General features: G+C 39.7%; 1 protein-coding gene across 1 annotated transcript in view; it reads right to left on the bottom strand.

Annotated features, from left to right (window-relative positions):
- Positions 1–6,191: 6,191 nt before the first annotated feature.
- Positions 6,192–21,537, bottom strand: part of WWOX (WW domain containing oxidoreductase) — a gene marked incomplete at both ends in the record, with an annotated part of 524,546 nt that continues 509,200 nt past the window's right edge. Inside the window, one exon of the mRNA XM_080638636.1 lies at positions 6,192–6,380. Within this exon, the coding sequence (XP_080494762.1) occupies positions 6,192–6,380 (189 nt within the window). The remainder of the gene's footprint in view (positions 6,381–21,537) is intronic.

Genomic DNA, 21,537 nt, shown 5'->3' with positions numbered 1-21,537 from the left:
TTGCCCAGAGGGATCATGGAAATCCAATGTATAAAGCCCCTAATTTAGACTGTGCTCACATATCCACGGGCACAGCACCAGACCCGCGTCAGGTTTCCATATGAACAATGTGTATGGTGCAGACTTCAGTCCCACAGCATTGAGCTTTTATAACAGGTCTTTCAAAAGAGTGAAGATAACCAGCCAAAATAATCTCACTGGGCATTTGGTGATCTGTTCAGTACCCCCTAGGGTATATGATTTTCTGGGGCTATAAATATTTTATAATATAAAATATATTATTTCTTCCTTTTTTTTTTTTTTTTTTTTTTTTTTTTTTTTTTTTGTATAAGCAACTGCCCAGCAAATTGATAAGAGCCCTTTTTAATTAGATATTGAAGTTGTATGGGTAATGTTCCATATAAAAGGTCTATAAACCACAGTAGAATTAATAAAATGACTGCTTCTCGTTTAATTCAGGTCCGCAAAAGGAATCCGTATGTCTTGCTTTGGTCTGTTTGTAGTACTTCTCTCCACCACCCAGCCATGAATTGATTAAAATCACATTCCTCACTTAAAACTGGAGCCCAGTTGTTAAGAGATACTGGATAGTAATTAAGGTCTGTGCACAGACACATGAACCCCCATAAAAAAAAATACCAAAAGGAATCATTGTGCATTGCTTGGATTATATGCAAACACAGCTCATGTTGACAGCTACCTCTGGATGACTCCATCAGTACACACTTTATCTCCAGCTGTCCAAGTAATTTTCCCAGGATTTCGCCCCTCTTTTTCACTCCTCTCCACACAGATGGATTAGAGCAACAAACGGTTTACATGCTGCACATCATTAGCTATCCTCCCTCACTACCCAGCAGATAACAACTGGGCTCTATCATCAGGACATTCATAACACCTTGACACTTTTACAACTATGCTGTTCTCTGCCAGAGCAATCTTCTCTTTTAAAGCATGAAGCTAATTCACGAAACACCCATTGGAAAGTACTCTGCAAATGCAACAGAGGTGGGGGAGAGAAGAAAAAGCACAGCCCAGAAAAGGCATCTAGTAAATAACATAGTTAGCCTGTAAAAAAATAAAAATCAAGAGAAAAGCAGCATATTCGTTCTCTCTAAGCTATCCCTATATTTTCCTATTGCCTCCATCCCACAGTGGAGGATATCAGCAGCCAGCCATGCATCTGTGTGCCATATTTCAAGGCTTCCATCAGTGTGTCATCTTCAGTGCCTGGCATCAGCGTGGGTCTCTGTGGTTGCAGGCTGAAGCAGGCAGACACATTGGCTTCGGGAGCTGTGCTCCTGGCGATGGCTTGGCTGCTTCCCCTGGGGATGGGTTTCTCTAAGGAACCTCACTCCAAAGGGATTGCTTCAGGGATTTGGTTCAGTAGTGTGTTTACTGTTGGGTATTGCCAACAGTTTTCCTAAACTTCTTCCAGTCTCAGGACATCCTGACTCTAAAAGATTTGTTAATAAAACAATGTATTCCCCGCATAGGCTGGGATCCTGCTTCGGAGACCACAGACACGGACTTCCATTTAGAATAAAAAAGAATCCTACATCAGTGACTGCAGATGGAAATACATTTTAGCAGCATTTTCCAAGCTTCTCAGCATGCCCCCCTGCCTTCCCAACCATACATTTTAATGTATAGTACACGCTTGTTTAAAAAAGAAATACATAAGGAGAAAGAGTAATTACCGTAGCTTAAATTCAGCCTGATAAGAACGGCTTGCACAGTCTGAGCAGCTGTTCCACTGCCATTCAGATTATGAAAATATAATCCTAGAGAACCTTGTCAAGATAAATACAGAGCATGAAATGTATAGGCATTTTTTCCCCAGCCACATATAATGATCAATTCCAAAGCCACAAGTGCTACTAAAGGACAAAATAAGATCTGTCTAGACTTTCTCACTTAGAAGATATTGATCATTCCAATGGTAAACTGGTTAGTAGAAGTGTGTTTGGCTTGAAAGGTCAGGATCTTAACACCTGACAAGGAGTTATTCAACCTTGATATAAGTCAAATTATTGCTGTGTTGCTGGAAAGACTTTCTCAAATAAAAATCCCTACCTGATCTGAGAATATCTGAAATTTGTCTTCCAGATGTCAAAAGAAAAAGGGGGAGGGAAAGAAGTCAAGACTTCATGTGGGTTTGTGCTGGTTCACCCTATCTATAATTTGGAAGTAGAGGTCCCAGCAGTCAGCTGCTTTCTGGGCAGACCATGGCAACATCTGCTGCATGGACAGCAGCGGAAGCTGACACTGATTGAAATGGCTCCTCAACTCCCCTAAGATCTTCTGGTGGCTCTTTATTTCCAGCAAGAGGTTTTGATTGCTCACCTACAGATCACTTGCAGATCCAGAGCATATATATAGGGGTGAAAAACAATCACCATTAACATGGGACGTGTCGATGTTGGAAGGAAAGCAGTGACAGAGCACTGGAACAGGTTGCCCAGGGGGGTTGTGGAGTCTCCTGCGTTGGAGATATTCAAGGCCCAGCTGGACAAGTTCCTGTGTGATGTACTCTAGGTTACCCTGCTCTTGCAGGGGGGTTGGACTAGATGATCTTTTGAGGTCCCTTCCAACCCTTGGGATTCTGTGATTCTGTGAGAGGCTAAAGCAACGCCCTTCTGCATGTGGGTGGGAAATGCTCTGCAGCCTCGCCCTCCAATGCCTCCCCTTCAGAAAGTGCTATGAGGTTTGAGCAGCGCAACAGAGACTCAGTCCTTACCCAGCCACCTCCTTTTATATGGGAATAACTTGCGAGTGCTTATTAGGACTATTAGGAGCTTGATGTAAATTTGCTGGATCTTCTCCAAGCGCTATAAATACCTGATCTATTTTGCTTTATTCAGTTCTTTTTGTTTTGCTGATATGATACTAGTTAAGGTTAATGGGGTTTGCTTTAATATTAGACACAGGATCACTTAGCTACCTTTAATGAACACTGGAGTCAATCTATTGTGAAGTAATTCACACAGACATTGCCTCAGGTAAATCAACCGGAAAAATGTAAGCCACTCAAATAAATAAATCTGACCAGCTGTAAATGTGCCAAATTTTACACCAAAATATATTTGAAAGCCAATGACTTAAACACATCCAGGATATTAAAATGGAGGGTTTGGAGTCTGTTTCTTTTCAGCTGCTTCTCCTTTTTAGTGTCCCCTGCACATCCCTCCTGTGCTGAAATCAAGCTGAGAGTGCAAGAAAAATTATTTTCACAAGTGTTTCTAATAGAAGCAAATGTTCTGCAGCTTTGTGCCATTTATTTAGAGTGAAAATGGTAAAAACCAGGAATAAAACAAAAACCCACCAACCTTTTTTATGCTGGCTATCTCAGCATAGGAGAGTGAAAGACAAAGAGGACAACAGAGAGAGAGAGAAAGTAGAGAGAAAGAAAAAGAGAGAGAAAGACAAAGAAGAAATGAGATAAAGAGTGAAAGAAAAATAAAGAAACAGAGAGAAAGTAATTTAATCTCAGTTGGAGAAAACTGTGATAGTGAATTTCTAGACAGAGTAATGTACTAGTGACAGTAACTATTTATTAACCAGAAATAGGAACCAGAGGAACCTGACCAATTCAATGAAGTTAACGGGGTTAGCTTGCTTCATACTAATGAAAAACTATGTTAACGTTAAGAATGCTTTTACCTCGTAACACTGAAATAGCGAGCTGTGTATGGAGGAAAAACACCTCTCAGATATTCTTTGAAGGAAGGCAGGCAATCTCTTTAAGTACTGAGTTCTCATAAAAGCATGCAATATTTCAGCAATAAGGAATGACAGGGTGTTCATTATCGGTTATTAATGTTTGCCTAAATGGAGCACAAGGCCCAGGCCTTTGGGGGAGTGCAGAGCTCACAGTGTTGCTTAATTACCACCTCTGCTTAACCCAGCAACACCAAGCTCTGATACAAAGCTCTGCTGTTGTATACTGGCTGTATGTAAGTATAAGAGTAATAATACATAAGCATAATTCTGTTTGGCTGTGAAAAAGGAAATAGAATGCATTTGTGAAGGCTGTTGCACAGGTGCCAGAAGCTAATCAGTTTTTCTCCCCAGATGAACTTCAGACAATACAGGGAATTTGACTGTAAGCATCTCAGCTTGCAAACACTTTGACCATGCCACTAATTTTCACACATTACACTATACCAGGGTCTGGTCCTTGCAGCACGGACTGGACAGAACTTCCAGGAGACATGAAGAGAGGAAGTGCTTTTTCTGAAATAGCCCTTTTATTTTAGTCCATCAAATGTTTCAGCACAGGAGCAAGCTCATTAGGATATGCTGGCCTTGGGGAAGGGGCTTTCTGCAGATAGAAGAGGAAGATAAATGAGCAGGATTATTTACTGAAGGCTGCTGTTACACAGGTGATGCAGCAGGTGTAAAGTAGGTCATATATTCTTTACTGCAGCTTTAGGAAAGACAGGGGCATCAGGTAAGGAAGTGGTCAAATAGTGAGTGGCTGAGGCTGCACTTGGGCAGAAGCGTGAAGGATGCCAAGGGCTTTGGGAAAAAGAAAAGGCCTCATTTTCTCTGTTTAAAGCCAAGTTAGCTAATTCACCCTAAATCTGAGTGCAGTGGCTCCCAGGTTCCCCTTTGTCCACCGAGAAGAAATTTAACTTCACAGATTGAGACTTACAGATATTTCAACCCTTATGTGCAGAGAATACAGAACATCACCTACCTGAGAGGAGCTTACACTAAATTAGAATTAGCTGTAAAGTCAAAAACATAAAGTCAAACCAAATTGTAATATGTTACTGTAAGGTAACATATCCTTAGTAGATCTCCTACTCGACAGCATCATAATTCCTTATGTAAGTGTGGTGGGGTTTTTGATGGGAAGATGCTCTAGCTACTTCTTCCAGGTGAATGTGTGCCTTGACTTTAACTCCTATTCAACAACTAATCAAACTCATAATGATTTCAGACAAAAAAAAATCATGGAAGGCAAATTGTTAGCAGTAAGTTGTAAATAATAAGGGAATCAAATAAGCTTCTATTAACAATGTGTCTTATTTATTTGTTTATATTCTGTCTACAGAAAATGTGATGCTGAAATGGGGATGACTTATGACAACCTTCTGGAATGAAGACAGCTACAAAGCACAAAATACAAAAAATGAACTCAGAACTCAGAAAGAAACAAGAAAAAAAACAGCGTTTTCTTGGCATCAACAAGAAGCTCTTTATTTTTCCTCAAGTTTTCTTTTCTAAAAAAAAAAAATTTGGAATTAAGACTTTGCAGAAATGAGACAAACTTTCTCTTTAGATTACAATATTCAAGCATGTTGTTTTATTGAATTTAAATTGTTAGAAAAAAGATATTTGGAAGGGGATACTGTATCAGCAGAACTGAGAAACTGTGAACTTTCAAAGAAAAAACCCAACTCCTTAAAACTGTGAACTGAAAAATGGATGGAAATACCATTTAAACCCCTGATTACACTCTGTGTGTTCTTAAGGAGACATCCTCATCTTTTCTAACTCTACAGTATTTAGGGAATGGTTTACAACATATGTTTTTAGTATAATCTTTTAGGAAAACAAAACCCAGAAAGATTTAATTAGCTGTGACTTTACCATTTCTGTTCAGATGTCTCCTTGCACCTTCTTTTTCCTGATAGTGCAGATGTATTTGCAGCCAGCAGTCAAGAGCATGAAAGATTTCTTTCCTTAATAATCTTTTCATTTGCCACACCCAGTAAAATCCTTGTAGGCAAAAAGAATCAACACAGCTACCATCTCCCAATCAATACCTAAAGCCTAACAGACAGTAATTATCAAAATAAAGAGGAAATCCCATATTAGGCTAAGTACCTACCCTTCAATCAAAACAACAGAAAATATCTGCAGCGTTGCTTTTCTAAAATAAGACAAAAGATGCCTCCTTGGGTTACACTTTGAACAGGCTATAATCAAAAGAAAGAGAACCGAGACTAACTAAGCCCCAGGAAGCCGCATTGTCCCTTTAACCCACAGTATTCCCCATTTCCCATTAGTACTTAACATTTTTCACTATGTTGTGACTGCTATTATTTCATTTAACACTGGTTAATCTGTATCTGAGGTATATGGAAACCCTCTAGATGATAAGATTGGACAGGTTCCAGTGTTGGCAGTTTTCGAGCGTGTACACACTCGTGTGTTTTGATCCTTCCAGGAGCTCCCTGTTATTTGGACTGCCTGCCAATTCGTTCTTGGATCAGCCTCTCGCTCAGCTCCCACAGGGCTGCAGCCGTCGCTTCGCCCTGCGCCTCCTGCGACGGCAGGCAGCGGCAGCAGTTGTTGAAGTACATCCCTCCCAGGCCCTCCAGCTCCGCAGCTGTAGCGCAGTACACAGTTGTGGCCGCTCCTTGTTGCTGGAATTTAAAAAAGAACAAAAAATGAGATAGAAAAAAACACCTATATAAATATAGATAAAGATAGATATTTTATCATTGTCATGTTGACTGCAGTCCTTTGAAGCTCCGTCTTAGGAAAGCGCCAGCGGAAATCACTGCAGCTGACAGGGTAAACCGCCTGGGAACAAGGCTGAAATCCTGCTTAGGGTGCTCCCTGCCTGCCTGTTGGGCACTTAGTTGCTAAAAACCTTAGTGAGGACTTTTTTCCTTTTCCTTTCCTCTTAAAAAAAGACAATCGTGACCCACAGCCCTGGTCTTGGGTCTTTTGGCGCTCCTCAATAAACAACTGATTGGCAGCAAGGCAAGTCTGGCCTAATGTAGCAGGGCAGGGTCTGCCCACGCAGCTTTCAAAATCAGAACAGTTGAGCCAGGTATAAAAGCAGCCACTCAAAACTCTCTGGTTTCTTTTTGCAACATAGACAATACTTACCATACACCTTGGGCACCCCCACTTCCTAATCCTGACGGGCAATGCAGGCTGATATATGTATTTTGTTTGTTTGGGTTTTTTAAACCTCTTGTACAAAATTAACCTGGGCACTCCAATTAAGACCTATCATGTAAAGTGCAGTCAGGAGTGGTGCCAAACCTGCCCATATATCTTTGATTTCACTGTGGCAGTTGTCACCGCTGCCTTGTACAAACGTTCATCTGCTGCAGGCAGAGAGAGGTTCTGATTTCCCAGAGATGTAGGGCTTTCCAGTGTTTGGAGTTTTTTTGCTCTGTAACAACCATTTCTTATGTCTTCTAATACTTTAAGAAATGGAGTAGATATATTGGAGGCTTTTGTGGATCAGGAGATCTTTTCCTTTTCCTCTTTTCCTTTCTTTTCCTTTTTCTTATCAAGTGAATTATGTTCAAACAGGAAGAATGTGTTTCTCCAAATTTCTCCAACAGAAACCCGGAGACTGAGGCCACAGGGCTGGGATGAGCACCCTGGCACTGGTGATGGGCTACTCCCTGGCACAGATTAAAAATGTCATGCCAGAATAGCTGCAAAAGAGGGTTAGAAGCTACTTTACTTTATAAACTCTAATTAAAAATAATAGGTGAGAGCACATAGCAAGACGCAATACTAATTTAAAACCGATAGAGTTTATCTGGCATCTTATGATTATTTATGTACATCTTAGTCCTCTCTGTGGTAACTAATTATGAGCTGATAGGAATCAGAATAAAGAGGCTGCCAAGTATGATTGAAAAAGTAAATGAAGAGAAATTAGATGTTGCCACATTAGGATAATTTAATGGGGAAAGAGAATAGGCTTCAATCTCTTGTGGTTTTCCTCCAGTCCTTTTTTTCTGGCCTTTCATTGTCACAACCAAGAAAACTCAGGATGCTGTTAGGGGGTCAACCTGCAGAAGACCTCTACTTTGCATTCTCATCCTTCGAGGGAAGCAAGCAGTTTAAAAAGCCCCATCTCTCCTTGGTTGAGGCATCTGAACTTTGTAACGGCAAAGGAAGGCATATTTGTTTGCAAGACATGCATTTTTCTCAGAAGATGGGATTAAACTGATAATGATGACTTCACAGCTTAGAAATGATCTCCCATCACAAGGTAAACCAAAACTGTCTGTATTAAGTATTTTGAAAGGCATATATTTATCAAGACCAAAATAGTTTTAAAGTTAGTATAATACATAGTAATCCTCTTATTAAACCAGTATCTTTTTTAAAAATGAGAAAGTATCTTAAAGGCAGTAGGAGAAATGGAATAGAGTTCTACTAAAAATAATATTAATAGAGAACAATAAAATTCCTATGCTTATTTGAACTATCCTATAAAGCTCCACAGCACAGGTATGATCGCTGTATTCAGCTATTTAGAATGATTCAAAGCCCCTAAAGATTATCATTAGTTTCTTGCAAGCAATTCAACTGGACTTTTATTAGAAAGGTAAAATTAAACTAAATTGCTCAATGCAGAGAGAGAGCCCTTAAGCTATTGCTGAAAAGCATCCATCCAGCCAAGCTAAACTCAGGCTAGCTCTAATAGAATTCAGCTAATTCATAAAATGGAAGTTTATCAGAGCAGTTTAAAATCCAAACCAAACAATAATTTATCTTTTTAAATGAGTCAAATTTGACTGCTTTTAAACAAAATTCTCAGCAGGCAGGAGAATGCCCCACAGTATAACAGCAGTACTTTATACCTTGCACAACCTAGACTTAAAAGAAGAGAATAGTTTTCCCCGTGTGAGCGTAGGATATTTACTTTAAGTGATAAAAGATTATGTGGCTGGAAGCCCAAAGCACTTTATCTTGTGATGCCTCCAGTGTTTCACTGAGAACTGGATGTAAGCAATGTGCCATTTGCTTTTTGGCTGTGTATATCCTTACTTCTTTCTAAATGTTTCAATCGTGTTGGCTGTTTTGGAAGAAGAAAGTTCAATGGTTCTATCATTGAAGGAAAAATACCTTTTCTTATTGCTTAAGAGAAATGCAGTCATGTTTATCCCTTCGTTGACAGAGGGTAAAGCTTTAATATCTCAGAATAACGGACAAACTCATCAAGCCTAGGAGCTTCCTTCAGACGGCAAAACTACAAAACAGAAGGTAAATCCCAGATTCTCAAAGCCATTTAAGAGTCTAATTTCCTTTGTTGAATGTGAACTAGTTGCATTCAGACACTTGAGGATCTGCCTAAGTGACTTGCTCATGGACAGATGGGAATGAGCGTCACAGAATCATGGGGATATCTCAGGAGGTCTCTTGCCCAACCTCCTGCCCACAGCGGGATGCCTAGGAGCCCTGCATATGCCATGCAGAACTGGAAGGTCCTCAAGGGACAAATTCCTCCTTTGCACCTACCACACAGATACCACAAACCTCCAGGAAGAGCCAGAGCTGCAGATAACTGCAAAATGCCTGCACTGCCAGCCATGCCGAGCTAGGCTCAGAAACTGCTTAGTTTCTCACTAAATATTGTTTATCCCTTATGAACACAGTCTTTTGAATGATATCTTTATACGTTGGGCCTTATGACAGTTCCATAACAAGTTTTAATTTTTTGCTCATCAGCTTTCCTGTTCACATATCATCAGAATACGACAGCAGAGGATGTTAGGGAATCTAATTAGTAAACAATTCCATACTGCTGATACAAGATGAAACATTCTTAAACCGATAAAAAGAGCACTTTAATCACTGTTGAATGACTTTCAATGCCAAGCGGTTTGTGCCATGTCAGAACGTAATTTGAAGAAGATTAGAGTACTATATAAAATAATTAATGTTAACAACTTCGTTAAAAAATGTCTTAAACAATGAGCCTGTCAGTTGTCACAAGCTCTCCGTGATCTATTGTGATTAATGTCCCCCCTCCCAACAATCTCAACTGATAAACAATGCTAAAAGCACTGGGCAACCTAAACATTTCTTTTCCATACGTCCGTCAGTTGTACAGGGTGCTAATCACCGGAGCTGGGGGTCAGCCCTTCTTTAACCTGCAACAAAGGCAGTGGGTTGCAATGATGAATACACAGGATAAAGAATTTGTGAGAAGCCCAACTGAATCTTTAATCATGCCTCAATGCCATTTCCGATCCGGCCAAACATTTGAAAGCTGCTAGGCAAGCACCATGCTATCAATCTTTCTAGCACACGTAAAATTACCCGGGAATCTTGTTTTGGATTAAGTTGAAGAGTGTCTTAGTAATAAGGGTTCATCATTCTCTTCCGCAAATCATTTGTCAGTTTTGTAATACAATCTTCAACTGCAGCAGGGTGGGATTTATACAGCAGTTGCTGTTTATTTATAGTTGAGGCTCAAAGATCTAAATTATCCAGCCTTCCAAAAGCCTTTGTTGAGATGAAAATACTAAGTAGTTACTAAGGCATTTATAGTAGTTCATAGGCATTTATTTCATAACTGCTAGCTGTCAATTTGTAACTGATGGCACTGAATACAAATTAATATTGAATATCTTAATAGTAAAAGAAAAGGGGTTGTGGGGATACAGTATACAGTAAACCCCTCATTAATATATGTAATGCATCCATTAGTAGTCTAAGATACCATTTATGGTCCTGATAAGAAAACATATTATGCAGTTAATGTTTAGTTTTTAGATATGTCTAGTTTTGAATGCATGTTTGTTTTCTAAAATTAGATTCCTGCTCTGAAGCAAGTTTACATACCAAGCATATAAATAATAGAAACAAAGCCATAACTTATCTGTATATGTATCAACTACAAATGAATAAGATCCACTCTAAACTCTGTTAAGGGCACACAGATTGTGCTAAACAATGCCTGCCAGTGAGATGGGATGAGCTTCCCTGAAAAGGAGGTTTTTATTTTCTTACAAAAAATTAAGGATAAAGGCCTTTTATCTTGGTAGCCTGAGGATAAGTTTAGCAAGTGCATTTTAAAAGATGTCCAGTGGGAAGAGGTGGATTCAAAGTGACATGAGAGGTGAGAATTTGTGACAAGGGCCAAAGCAAGCAGCTTAGGTGAAACAAAAAGGCAAGTGCTTCCTTGAAACTCTTCAGGCTGTTTCTGTTATTCATCTCAGGACTATTAGACAAAGCAAACACATCATGTGGGTCTGTTAGGACACAGAAATAATAGACTCACATGAAAGCATTGCAAATATACCATTTGTAGAGGCATAACTCATTACACAGCGGTGTGAAGATGAGGTAGTATGAATATATTCCAGATCATGGAACCAATAGGGTCTCCCATACCTTCTTTGTGCCTCTGAAAAACACCCTGAAGAGTTCAAATCCATTCTGCTAGATAGGGAAAAACTCTCCATCGGCTAGCTTCAAGCAATGGTCATTTCCTGATCTGACGTGAAATCTAAAGTTTCCTTGGAGTAACAAAAGAATGATATGGAGCCTATCTCCATCATGATCAGTTCTAAACTGTCCAAACCAAACCCTAAAGTTACAGCTGCAGTTTTATATTCCTCAAGCCTCATCTTCACCTGGTGTAAATCCACACAGGTCCATTGCCTTCTCTGGGGGTCCTCAGATTTGTAGTTGCTGAGGACAAGCTCTGTTGCTTGTTGCCTGATACTGACACTCAGGGGGAGTGGATGAAGGGAGGTGCAGCCAAGCTTTGCCTTACCTCCTGGAAGAAAACTGCCCTCAGAGTGGATTTGTTTCCCTATGGAATTGCTAGCAGGGATTGTGGTGTAGTGTTTTCTCAAAACATACTTATTCCTTTCTCTGCAACATTAAAACGTTTCAGCAGATGAATGGAACTGGTAGTTTTTCCCATCAAGCCCAACTCCTGGCAAACAATGCAGAGCGTGATGACCTCTTCTGAAAAACACTAGCAAGTCTAAAATACTCATGTCCTCATTCAACCTTTGGGATTCCCCAGTACCTGAAGTGCTTTTAGGAGGAGTTTTAAGAGCTGTTTGGTGGTATCAGCTGTGGCTAAAGCCAGTCATAGCTGAGGGAGCTACTTCTCAATGACAGGCATTACTTTGCTCTGTTTCCTGTAACTCAGAGCTGTGAGGGATAGTCACTTTTTGTACAATGCAGTGAACAAGTTTTAGTCTTGCGTGTGAGATGACAGGAGAACTGTTTGTTTCCTTCTGCAGTCCTTATACTCAAAGCAATCCCAGATGCACAGTTATCTTATGAATAACATTCAGAATATGTATGTATTAGTCTCCTGTGAGAAAATAGGATTCCCTGATTGCTTTTTCAGCAAAGAAATATGAAATTGAGACCTGCCTTTGCTATTCTGGGTGAGTATGATAAACTGAAATCATATCTGCAGCTAAAAAAAAAAACAACTTTGGAGCTGCCAAATATGATCTAAGAAACAAATCGGGCTCAGCTGACTTCAGGTCCCATCTCCACCCAAATGCCAGCAGGAAAATGTGATCCTAACTGAGCCTGAACAAGGGTCTCACCGAGCCATGTCTAAACCAGGTTATTCTCAATCACTTCCCCTTCCCCTATCACCACATTTAAACCAGCAAAGCATCTCTTAGAAGATAATACAATGGATAACCCAAAATCTATATTGTCTGCTTTTTTTCTTCTGATGTATTTCTTTTTCAATTAATTCACAAAGACTCAAAACTCCATCAACTTCTCTGCTTGAGAAGCATAGTTGTTTTCAAGCTGTAACTTATCTTAGTGTCATTAAGACCTTTACACATTTACAGTGTTCTTTACATACATTATAGAAGATAAGTGTGCTATGTTCTTTGAGTAAGGAAACTGCAGCAGTTCACGAAAGAGGATTTGTGTTCAACTGCTGAGGCATTAAGACCTAGTGATTATTTCAACTATTCAATATATGCAGCTATATTTAACTTGCATTCTGAGTTTTAACTTTGCAAAAGAAAATGTGTCCATCGTAATAAATGTATTTTGATAATGCACCATGTTGTTTGTGTTATGCAACACCCCATATGTTCTCAATTATGGCAATGATAGTGCTTGAAAACTTCCAACCTCCACCATCCAGTGTCAAACAGATTGCCTGCAACCATTCCAAAGGAGGGAAAAAAATATAATACAGGACATCAATTCAGAAGTGGGTTGGTTTTCTCTTTGCAACTTTTTCTTCCTTAGTGAACTTGGACAAGTCACTTCAACCCCATGTACCTCACTTTTCCCAGCTGTAAAATGGAGAGAGTACTATTATTTACCCACCTCACAGGGGTGTTGTGAGGATGAGTTCAGATTTATGGAGTGCTTTCATACTTACTGTTGGAAAGCACAGTGTAAGTATAAAGTGTTATATTATAAACCACTGTTAAAATGTGTAGAAGATGTAGAACAAGTTTGGCAAAATAGCTGACAAAAATACGATTACCTTTTAAAATCATGCATATTTTTCTCTGTTGTATAAACTTAATTCTTTAACCTGGGAAGCTGTTTGCTATACCAGACCCTATTCCAGTCCCTTCCGTCTCTCACCCAGTTTCTTTTTGCTCAGCTCACAAAACTTGGTAAAACTCTTATTAGCAAAAACATCATTGAATTCTTCAAACATGGATGCTTTAGAGGGACCCAGGCCCTGAAAAGATGATCCACCAGGTCATCTCTCCTACCCTTGGCATATGCTAGACAGAGCCATCATGGCATACCAGGGTTGGGATTCACTTGCCTAACAGGGTCTTAAGACATCTGAGCTACCTTCAGATATCCCACATGCTCTACAGCTGTCCTTCAGAAAAGCACACATTTTGCATAGGCCTGGTATTGTATTTGCCGTCCTCTCACAGATATCTCAGATAAAACCATACAATGTTTAAGGCAGCACCAGACACCTATGTCTATTCAACCTAAATGCTCTTATCACAGAAACTAGAAGGGAGCTGGTTCCCACAGGCAGCGCCCTATTCCTTCCTTTTCCCAGTATCTTATTAAAATCCACAATTAGCTTCTGAAAATTCTTTCAAGCCTGACAAAGAGCAATCTTAAGCCTCAAAAACTTTAGTGAAGCATATGGTTTTACCTTGCCCAATCAGCATTTCAACAGCAGGAGCAGCAGCATGCCCCACAGGCTGCTTGCCCTGGCCTTTTTACCCACATCACATTTCCAAGCAGTTCACTTCTGCATTTTCCTCTTCTGCCTGCTGAACTCCCATTCACACCTGATTTACACTTTTAAGACATCACTGCTCCACGGAAGTGGCAGTTTTGAGCACTGCATGCAAATTGCTATGATCCAGCATTGCTTCTCTTTTCTCGCAGGCTAGTATGGAGCAGTTGTGTGATACTGCACGCTTTGCTCATTTCTCGATTTGGGAAAAAACCCTAAGGAAAATTACAGATCTTTATTTCAGAGTGTAATGGAGTAAGGATGCAATCAAGTTGACCATATTATGTTGTTGTCCATTGCTTGCCCCCTGCCCTATGTGCCAACACTGGCCAGTGGAGTTAGAAGCAAAGAACATATAAGAGACAGCCCTTGAGCATCATAGCAGCACTATCAGGAGCTGATCATACCTGAAATCTCTGCCACTTGCTTTCTGAGATTTTGTGGTGTATGTTTATATAAACATGAGTCCTATCATGACTTGTTGGCCACTGTCAAAAATAGAAATCCTATGGAAATCCTCCTAAAACACATAACCTGCCAGCTAAGGGCTGATTCTTCAGGGCAAGGGTAATTTGAAGAGTTGAGCAAACAGGTTGTTGACAATAAACATATCCTGCCAAAAAGACAGATTAGATATGCTGCTGCAACTAAATCATCAGAATAGGGCTGGCTGGTGTTTGGGTGTACGTAGATAAGAATTCATTGAAACCACTTCTTTTTTTAACATGCTGACTTGAAATGTTTTATGGTTTTGCCGTGCTTTAATTAGACATATACTTTATATAAATGTATGCATACATACCATACTGTATATGCTGTACATTTTATACAACTTTTTAATACTATTACTTGTCAAAATTTAGACTTTTTCACATGCAGTATTGCAAAGAATGTCATCACAATACTGACATTTGGCTTTCTCTTTCATTGCACAGATAACTTTTTGGACTGACTTTTATTTTAAATATGAGTGAAAAAATCCTTCATACAACACAATGCTTTTTAAGCAAGTGACCTTTTGGGACAAATATTTATCAAACTGTTTAGGTTTTAAAGGTGAAGACTTTTTCATCTGTTGACACAGACATGTATGCACGCGCACGCACAGGCACACACATATTTCAGTAATATAACACATTGAAAAAACACAGGGTGTTATGATGGGGACATATCATGGTAAGAAATCAACTACTAAATCTGTCTTCCAGAACCTAATTAAGGGAATGTATTTTGCAATAATACAGATCTAGCAAACAGGCCTCTAAAGTCTGGGCTTAGAGCTGTAAGCCAGACACTCCTGTATTATGTATGTGTGATTTTCATAGGTAGGCTGTTCTAAAGTGTGCCCTGTTACTGCATCTTTCAGGCTAAAAGACACTGGCCTTGTTAATATTTCATTTAGTACATACTGTAAAGTCTCATTTATATTACTTCTATAATTAATGGTGATAGCTTAGGCACTGCCTTTACAAGGAGAGATCCCTGTATGTTGGTCAATGGATAATGAGAAACACTAGATATTTCATTCACCAGCAGCTTGTTGCTAGTTAGTAGGAAATTATTGTGTGTACTGTTGCTTTAATTGCCAGGGTAAATAATGCTGCCGCTGTGTTAGTGAACATTTTAAAGCACTTGATGCAAATAGACTAGAAACAAAACACACAAAAAAAATTTTACCTTTATTATGCTATACCTTAGCATAGGGAGTTAAAAAGGTATGTCTTAAAACATTTACGTTCTATCATGCAAATATATCTTAATATGCATGTGCTGACTATTCAACTACTGTATTTTAGGAAATACAATTATGCTGCCTTTCTCTTCTCCTATGTAGACTGTAAATAACTGTAGATCTTTCTCTTGTTTTCCTATGTAAATATATGTAAATACTAACAAGCTATGCATGCTGATATTCTAGGCAATTTCAGGTACTTTTATAATCTGAAGGCATGTACTTGAACTGGTTTGTTAGAAAAAAAAAATCAACTCTCTCAAGTCCTTTAAAGCTCATTAGAAATTAAAGATTTCTTACTAGACTGGCTCCTTCAATCTCAGTTGCTTTTCTGTTTATTTTTCCCCCTGCTTTGCCAAGATTGTCTCCCAAGACCCTCCACAAGGAATGCACGCTCCAGGGCTGTTTTCTCCAACGCATGGAGTCCCATCACAGGATGCGATTCACTTCCTGACCAAGGATGTGCACCATTTAGATTCCACACCATCCCCATTTGTAAACCCCAACAGAGACCTGGGAGGGAAGAAGCCTATCCCCTTTCCTCTGACCTCTCCTATTTAATGATGTTTTCTATTTCATTTTGTCAGCCCTTAATCCATCAAATAGGGATCTGATACCACTAGAGCCAGGACCGGATTTGAGGGCAGATGCTGCTGCAGCCAAGAGCAGTCCCCATGTTTTTGGCCACGCTGCAGTCCGGCTGCTCGCTCAGACATGCTCCTCTATTTGAACATACTCTTTATGTTTCCTTTCTAGCATATTTATGACTTTGACAGATTATGTGAAAATAATTTGAAAAATAGCTTGATAAATTTCCCCATCTCTTCCCTTCACTGCTGTAACACTGTTTGTGGGAGCCTTTCAACTGAAGGAGTGTGAACAAAAATGAAATTACCTAAGCTTATAAATCAAGTAACCTCCTGCATACAAATTTGGAAGCAAGATTTCAGTTTAGCTCTGTTCTTCCTTCATTTTTTGTTCATGTAATAAATAAAAGTTCCTGTGAGGAATATGGTAAGAAGAAAAAAGTGATGCATTTATCTCCCAATACAGTAAATGGGAAAAAAAATCCCCCTCTGCATTACCTATGGAAACTAAATGCAATGACAACTTTTTAATCGAAAGAAAACAGCTTTCATGTCTGAAGATGCTTTTTCCAGAGTATCTGTATAAGAATAAACACATTAATTGACAGGATCTTCATGACTTTTTAAGTTTCTCAAACTTAGCTTGGTGTCTAGGGAAGATTTCTTTCCAGTCCTTGAAGACTCTTTTAAGATGAATGTTTAAAAAGCTGAGCTGACATGGGCATTATGTTCAAGTGCAAGCTGCACTATTCTTTAATAGAGGGCGTAGAAATGGTTCATAGGATTATTATCTTTCTACAGACAAAACCCATTACCTTCACACTAGGAGGGAAAAGCTAGTTTTTAACTTATATAAAACGGAATCAATTATCAATATCTTTGCATGGTTTCTGAGCTCTGCTGGAAAGCACTCGGAGAGCTAAATACACAGAGCCGTTTGGCAAAAGGGCTCCTTCCTATGCTGGGCTTCTTGTTACACCTTTCATTTAATAAGATCACATCTGCAGAAGTAAAAATAAGTAGCAACGATTTGTATGCAGGGCTTGCACCCTGAATGTCACAAGAGGAGACAGGAACCACATTTGCAGACTGATCGCATGGCTACTGTTACTTTAAACTACTTCCCAGTAAAAAGTGAACAAGCAAATAAAAAGCAGTCATCAATGCAAAGTCAAATGCAGTGGCAAACAGCAGTACAGGTCAGAGCATCCGTACAGCTTGTTGTCTTTGGTGTGGAAGAAAAGTGCTCCTTCAGCAATCTCTGCCATCTAATCCTTACCATTGAACCTCTGAATAATCCTTTTGTTGGATTTACCAGTGGCTTTTCACAGGTGCTTATGTTTCCGGTGAGAAACGGAAAGCTGGAAAGTTAGTGGTGGCTTTCTACCACTGTGAAAAAGTCCACACATACCCATTACTTCTTAAATGATTACAAACAAAAGTCTTATATCTTTCATAGACAAGTCTAACCTACTCCAACTCCGTGTCCCTCAGCAGAGAGATCAAAAAGTGCACTAGCCGTCCTCAAAACACTATGTCCCCAAGCTACTTTAGCAGCACATGCAGATGCAGATGCACACAGAGGTGCAGTATGTGCAATGTGTATAAAACATAATACTCTAGAAGCTGGTAATGGTGTTTCAGAAGGAAATGTTCATTATTAGACTCTTATCTGTTTATCCCATTCATGAGATCTGCTTCTACAAAGCACATAATGATAAATGGCACATTTGCAAATTATCTTCTGAGTGCTGATGAGAAATCAGCAACCTCTGAGTTACCATGACTTTGAATGAGTACACTCCACTGCAAGTCTCGTTTGCTGAGATGCCTGCCAAATGAGTGCATTAGTATATTAGGAATCTAATAAATTGACTAACAAGCATTTGATGAAAAATAGCTGTACCATCCGTTACAGTTATCATCACAGCCAACAAGGCTACTGGGGTTGGGATTTTGAAGGCACCAGCTGCTGATAAAAGAGATGTTGCCATGCTGTGCCACGTTCTCAGTGGCTTCTCCCTCACTAACTGTGCTTCGTAACAAACTCTCTACAAGACATTGGACCTTCTTTTTACTTCAGCTTCCCTCTGGTTCTTCATGACACTTATGAGTATTTAAACCATTGCAGCTTTACTCAGTCTTGTCTTTTCCTTTTCCACTGCAGAATGTAGGATGCTGAATAATGAAGAAAACTCTTCTGACAAGACAGCACTGAATGGAGTTCCTCTGACTAGGAAGGAGCTGGAGGAAACGCTCTCTGTTATACAGATCAGCATTGTTTAAACATCTGAGACAATGTTCACATTTACAATCTGTAAACTTTAAGCTTGTTAATTATGATCACAAACATGAAGACCAAGAAGGCTTTGGCTATATTCACATTCAGCAGACAGGCACTGCAACAAAATTAGTTTCAGGAGTGGCTCGGAGTCCTATTTCTAACTCAGGGTCCTAGTAGAAAAATTAAAAGCCAGTAAATAAATCTTCATGCAGCATTTCACCTGTGTTGTTCCTTGTTTTGCTGGATAAAAAAGGTCAATTCCTTTTATGAATAAAACTGACGAACCCCCCTTGTGCAAATGTCCTCCCTATATGGGAAGAAACAAGCACCCGACATGTTCAAACCCACAGGACCTGCAAACCTGAGGCAGAGTAATTAAACCCCAGGGTTAGCTGTGTCCAGAGCCCTGTGGAAGGTTAGGCCACTCTCCCCAGCAAGCCCCACATAGCCCACCCGATGCACTGTGGGTGCTTGTCACTCATCCCGTTGATGCCCGGGAGAGGACAGCACATGGCAGATCACAGTTATGCTCTGTCCTGGAAAAGCCCGTGTGAGCAAATTATGTCTTTTCAAGCTAATTAAGTCTATAAGTGCAATACACCCTTACATTCGAGTTTCAGAAATCTTCTGTGTGCTACTTAATTTGCTTAAAGTAGAGAGGAACCCAATTCATTATATATGCCCATTTATCATTTGCCAACAAATCCCAGTGAACACTTGCAATTATGCACAAGTAAGAAAAGCTCCTTCAGTACCTTCCCAAATCGCATTTCTGCTTTTACCTGAGACATTTGCAAGATCCCCCAACTCTGCCAACAGTCGCTCTCCAGTTTTGTTTAGCTTATCATCAACAGACTCTGCTTTTGTGAGTGGACAAGTCATTTGAGTGTGCACCACAGTTATAATGGCCTGACTGACAGCTCAGCCAGATAAACATGAGAGAATAACAGACGTAGGAACAATCTGGGTATTCATTTTGTCCGTTCAACCGGGTTGAAAGGATTTGCCAGCCAAGGGCACAACACTTCAGGCTAATTTGCTCAGCCAAAGCACTGCCGGAGTGTAAGGCTGCAAGCAGATGACTGATGCTGGGGAGATCGGCGTCCCCAGATGAGGTACTTATTATTCACCTCTGCCTCATGGGAAATGAAAGCACTATTTATTCAAAGCATCCATTTGAAAGAGGAAAACATATAGAAATGAACTTTGTTACAAAACTTGAACCCTTCTCACCGCTTCCCCACTTTTGCATTAATTTCAGCTTCTTGTCCTTATCCATGTTGTTGTGCAAACTGCAATATTTCTCTTACCTTGCTGTTTCTTTCCCCCTATGTGTTTACTTTCCTTCTCATATCCTTTCCTTAGCCTTGTCAATTGCTTTGCAGTTTTGACCCAATATCTGACACAGGGTACCTTTGCTGTTCATTTTCCTTTTTAACATTATATACACTCAGCTTTACAAACCTCAGAGGCTCAACTCTATTTTCACAGTATCTGGTATAGAAGCGGGTGTCCAGGACATCCTGGCTGTGTCTCACACACTATAAGCACTCTGCAATCTTTTGTCTGATATTAGCCCCATGCTTTGACAGGAGCCACTTGCTAGCAGTGCACTGCATCAGTCACCACACCGTTATGGAGCCAAGTAGTGCAGGACCAGTGAAATGATGCTGCTATCCTTGTTAAGGAAAATTGTCTCTTTCACATGTTTAGCATCCTGTGCTTAGAGTGACAGAGCCACAAATCCACCTGCTAATCATGTAAAAATAAATGATGGGTAGAACAGCCAAGCTTGTACTAAGAAAAGGTAAACGCTGTTCTGACATATTCCCTCAAGCAAGCAAACAAAATAATAACAGTTTACAGCGGAGGCTTGAAAGTTTGCTCCCATTAATTAAGTTGCATTTTCCAGCATGTTGAGTTTTAAGTCATTTTCTACAGGATTGATTTCAACAGCTCTTTTCTCCCACTGAAGAGAAAAGGCCAAAACCTGCTCTCAGTGACAGCAGCACGACTCTACTGGCTTCATCAAACTGTGGAGCTGAGCCACGAGGTGCAGCGGTGCCATGGAAAATCCCAGAGCATTTCAGGAGGCAGTGCCCCGGGAACAACATCCCTCGCAGAGGTGATGCACTAACAGCCTCAGACACATCATGGGAGGAATGTAAAGTGCACCTGACATTTCTTTTGATCTACTCCTAAGAAGCATTAAAAGGCACATTAACATGCTGCTTTGGTGCCTGTTCAATGTGATAGCTGGAGACATAACTGAGCCTTTCACAAAGGTCTAATTGGGGAGAAGAATAAACTTATTGTTTCCTCCTCTGGACATGCACTCTAGAACACTGGCAGAGTTGGCATTTGCATGAAGTATGGTGCTGTTTTGCATTTTAAATCCAGGCATGCAAAATATAGGTTGAATGACCACTTTGACTGTTATTGGGAAATCAGTTCATGTGCAGCAGTAATTCTACAGACAGTAAGTGATATTGCCCAGCAGCAGGTTATCCTTCTAGAATGCTACCAAACACTGAAATTCAAATGTGTATTTGTATATTTAAATATATATATGTATAATATATGTTTAATATATATTATACATATATATTTAAATATATATGTATAATATATATTCTTTTATATTTGTATATATATAAAAAAATTGCTCACTTAAAATATCGAGTGAACAGTATCTGAGCATACAGCTCTTCCAGCTGCCTTTCACACAATTGTTTTGTACTGCTCACGGAGATCCTCACATACAAATCACATTTGTGTTTAGTAACACAATTTTGTGCACTGAGCTAATGATACTTCTTGACCTCATCAGACTATGAAGCACCTTTGGAACTCTGTGCTTTCAGTTGCCAGGTCAAATTTCCTTTGCTTTTTTAAGACTATCACACAATGAACAAACTGCAACAACAAAACAAGTAACAAAAAAAAAAAAACCAAACAACAGAGGAAAGTAAAAAGAGAACTTTCCTTC

This window comes from Psittacula echo, assembly GCF_963264785.1.
Source record: "Psittacula echo genome assembly, chromosome: Z".
NCBI lineage: Eukaryota > Metazoa > Chordata > Aves > Psittaciformes > Psittacidae > Psittacula > Psittacula echo.
This window is presented reverse-complemented; position numbering and strand designations above follow the sequence as displayed.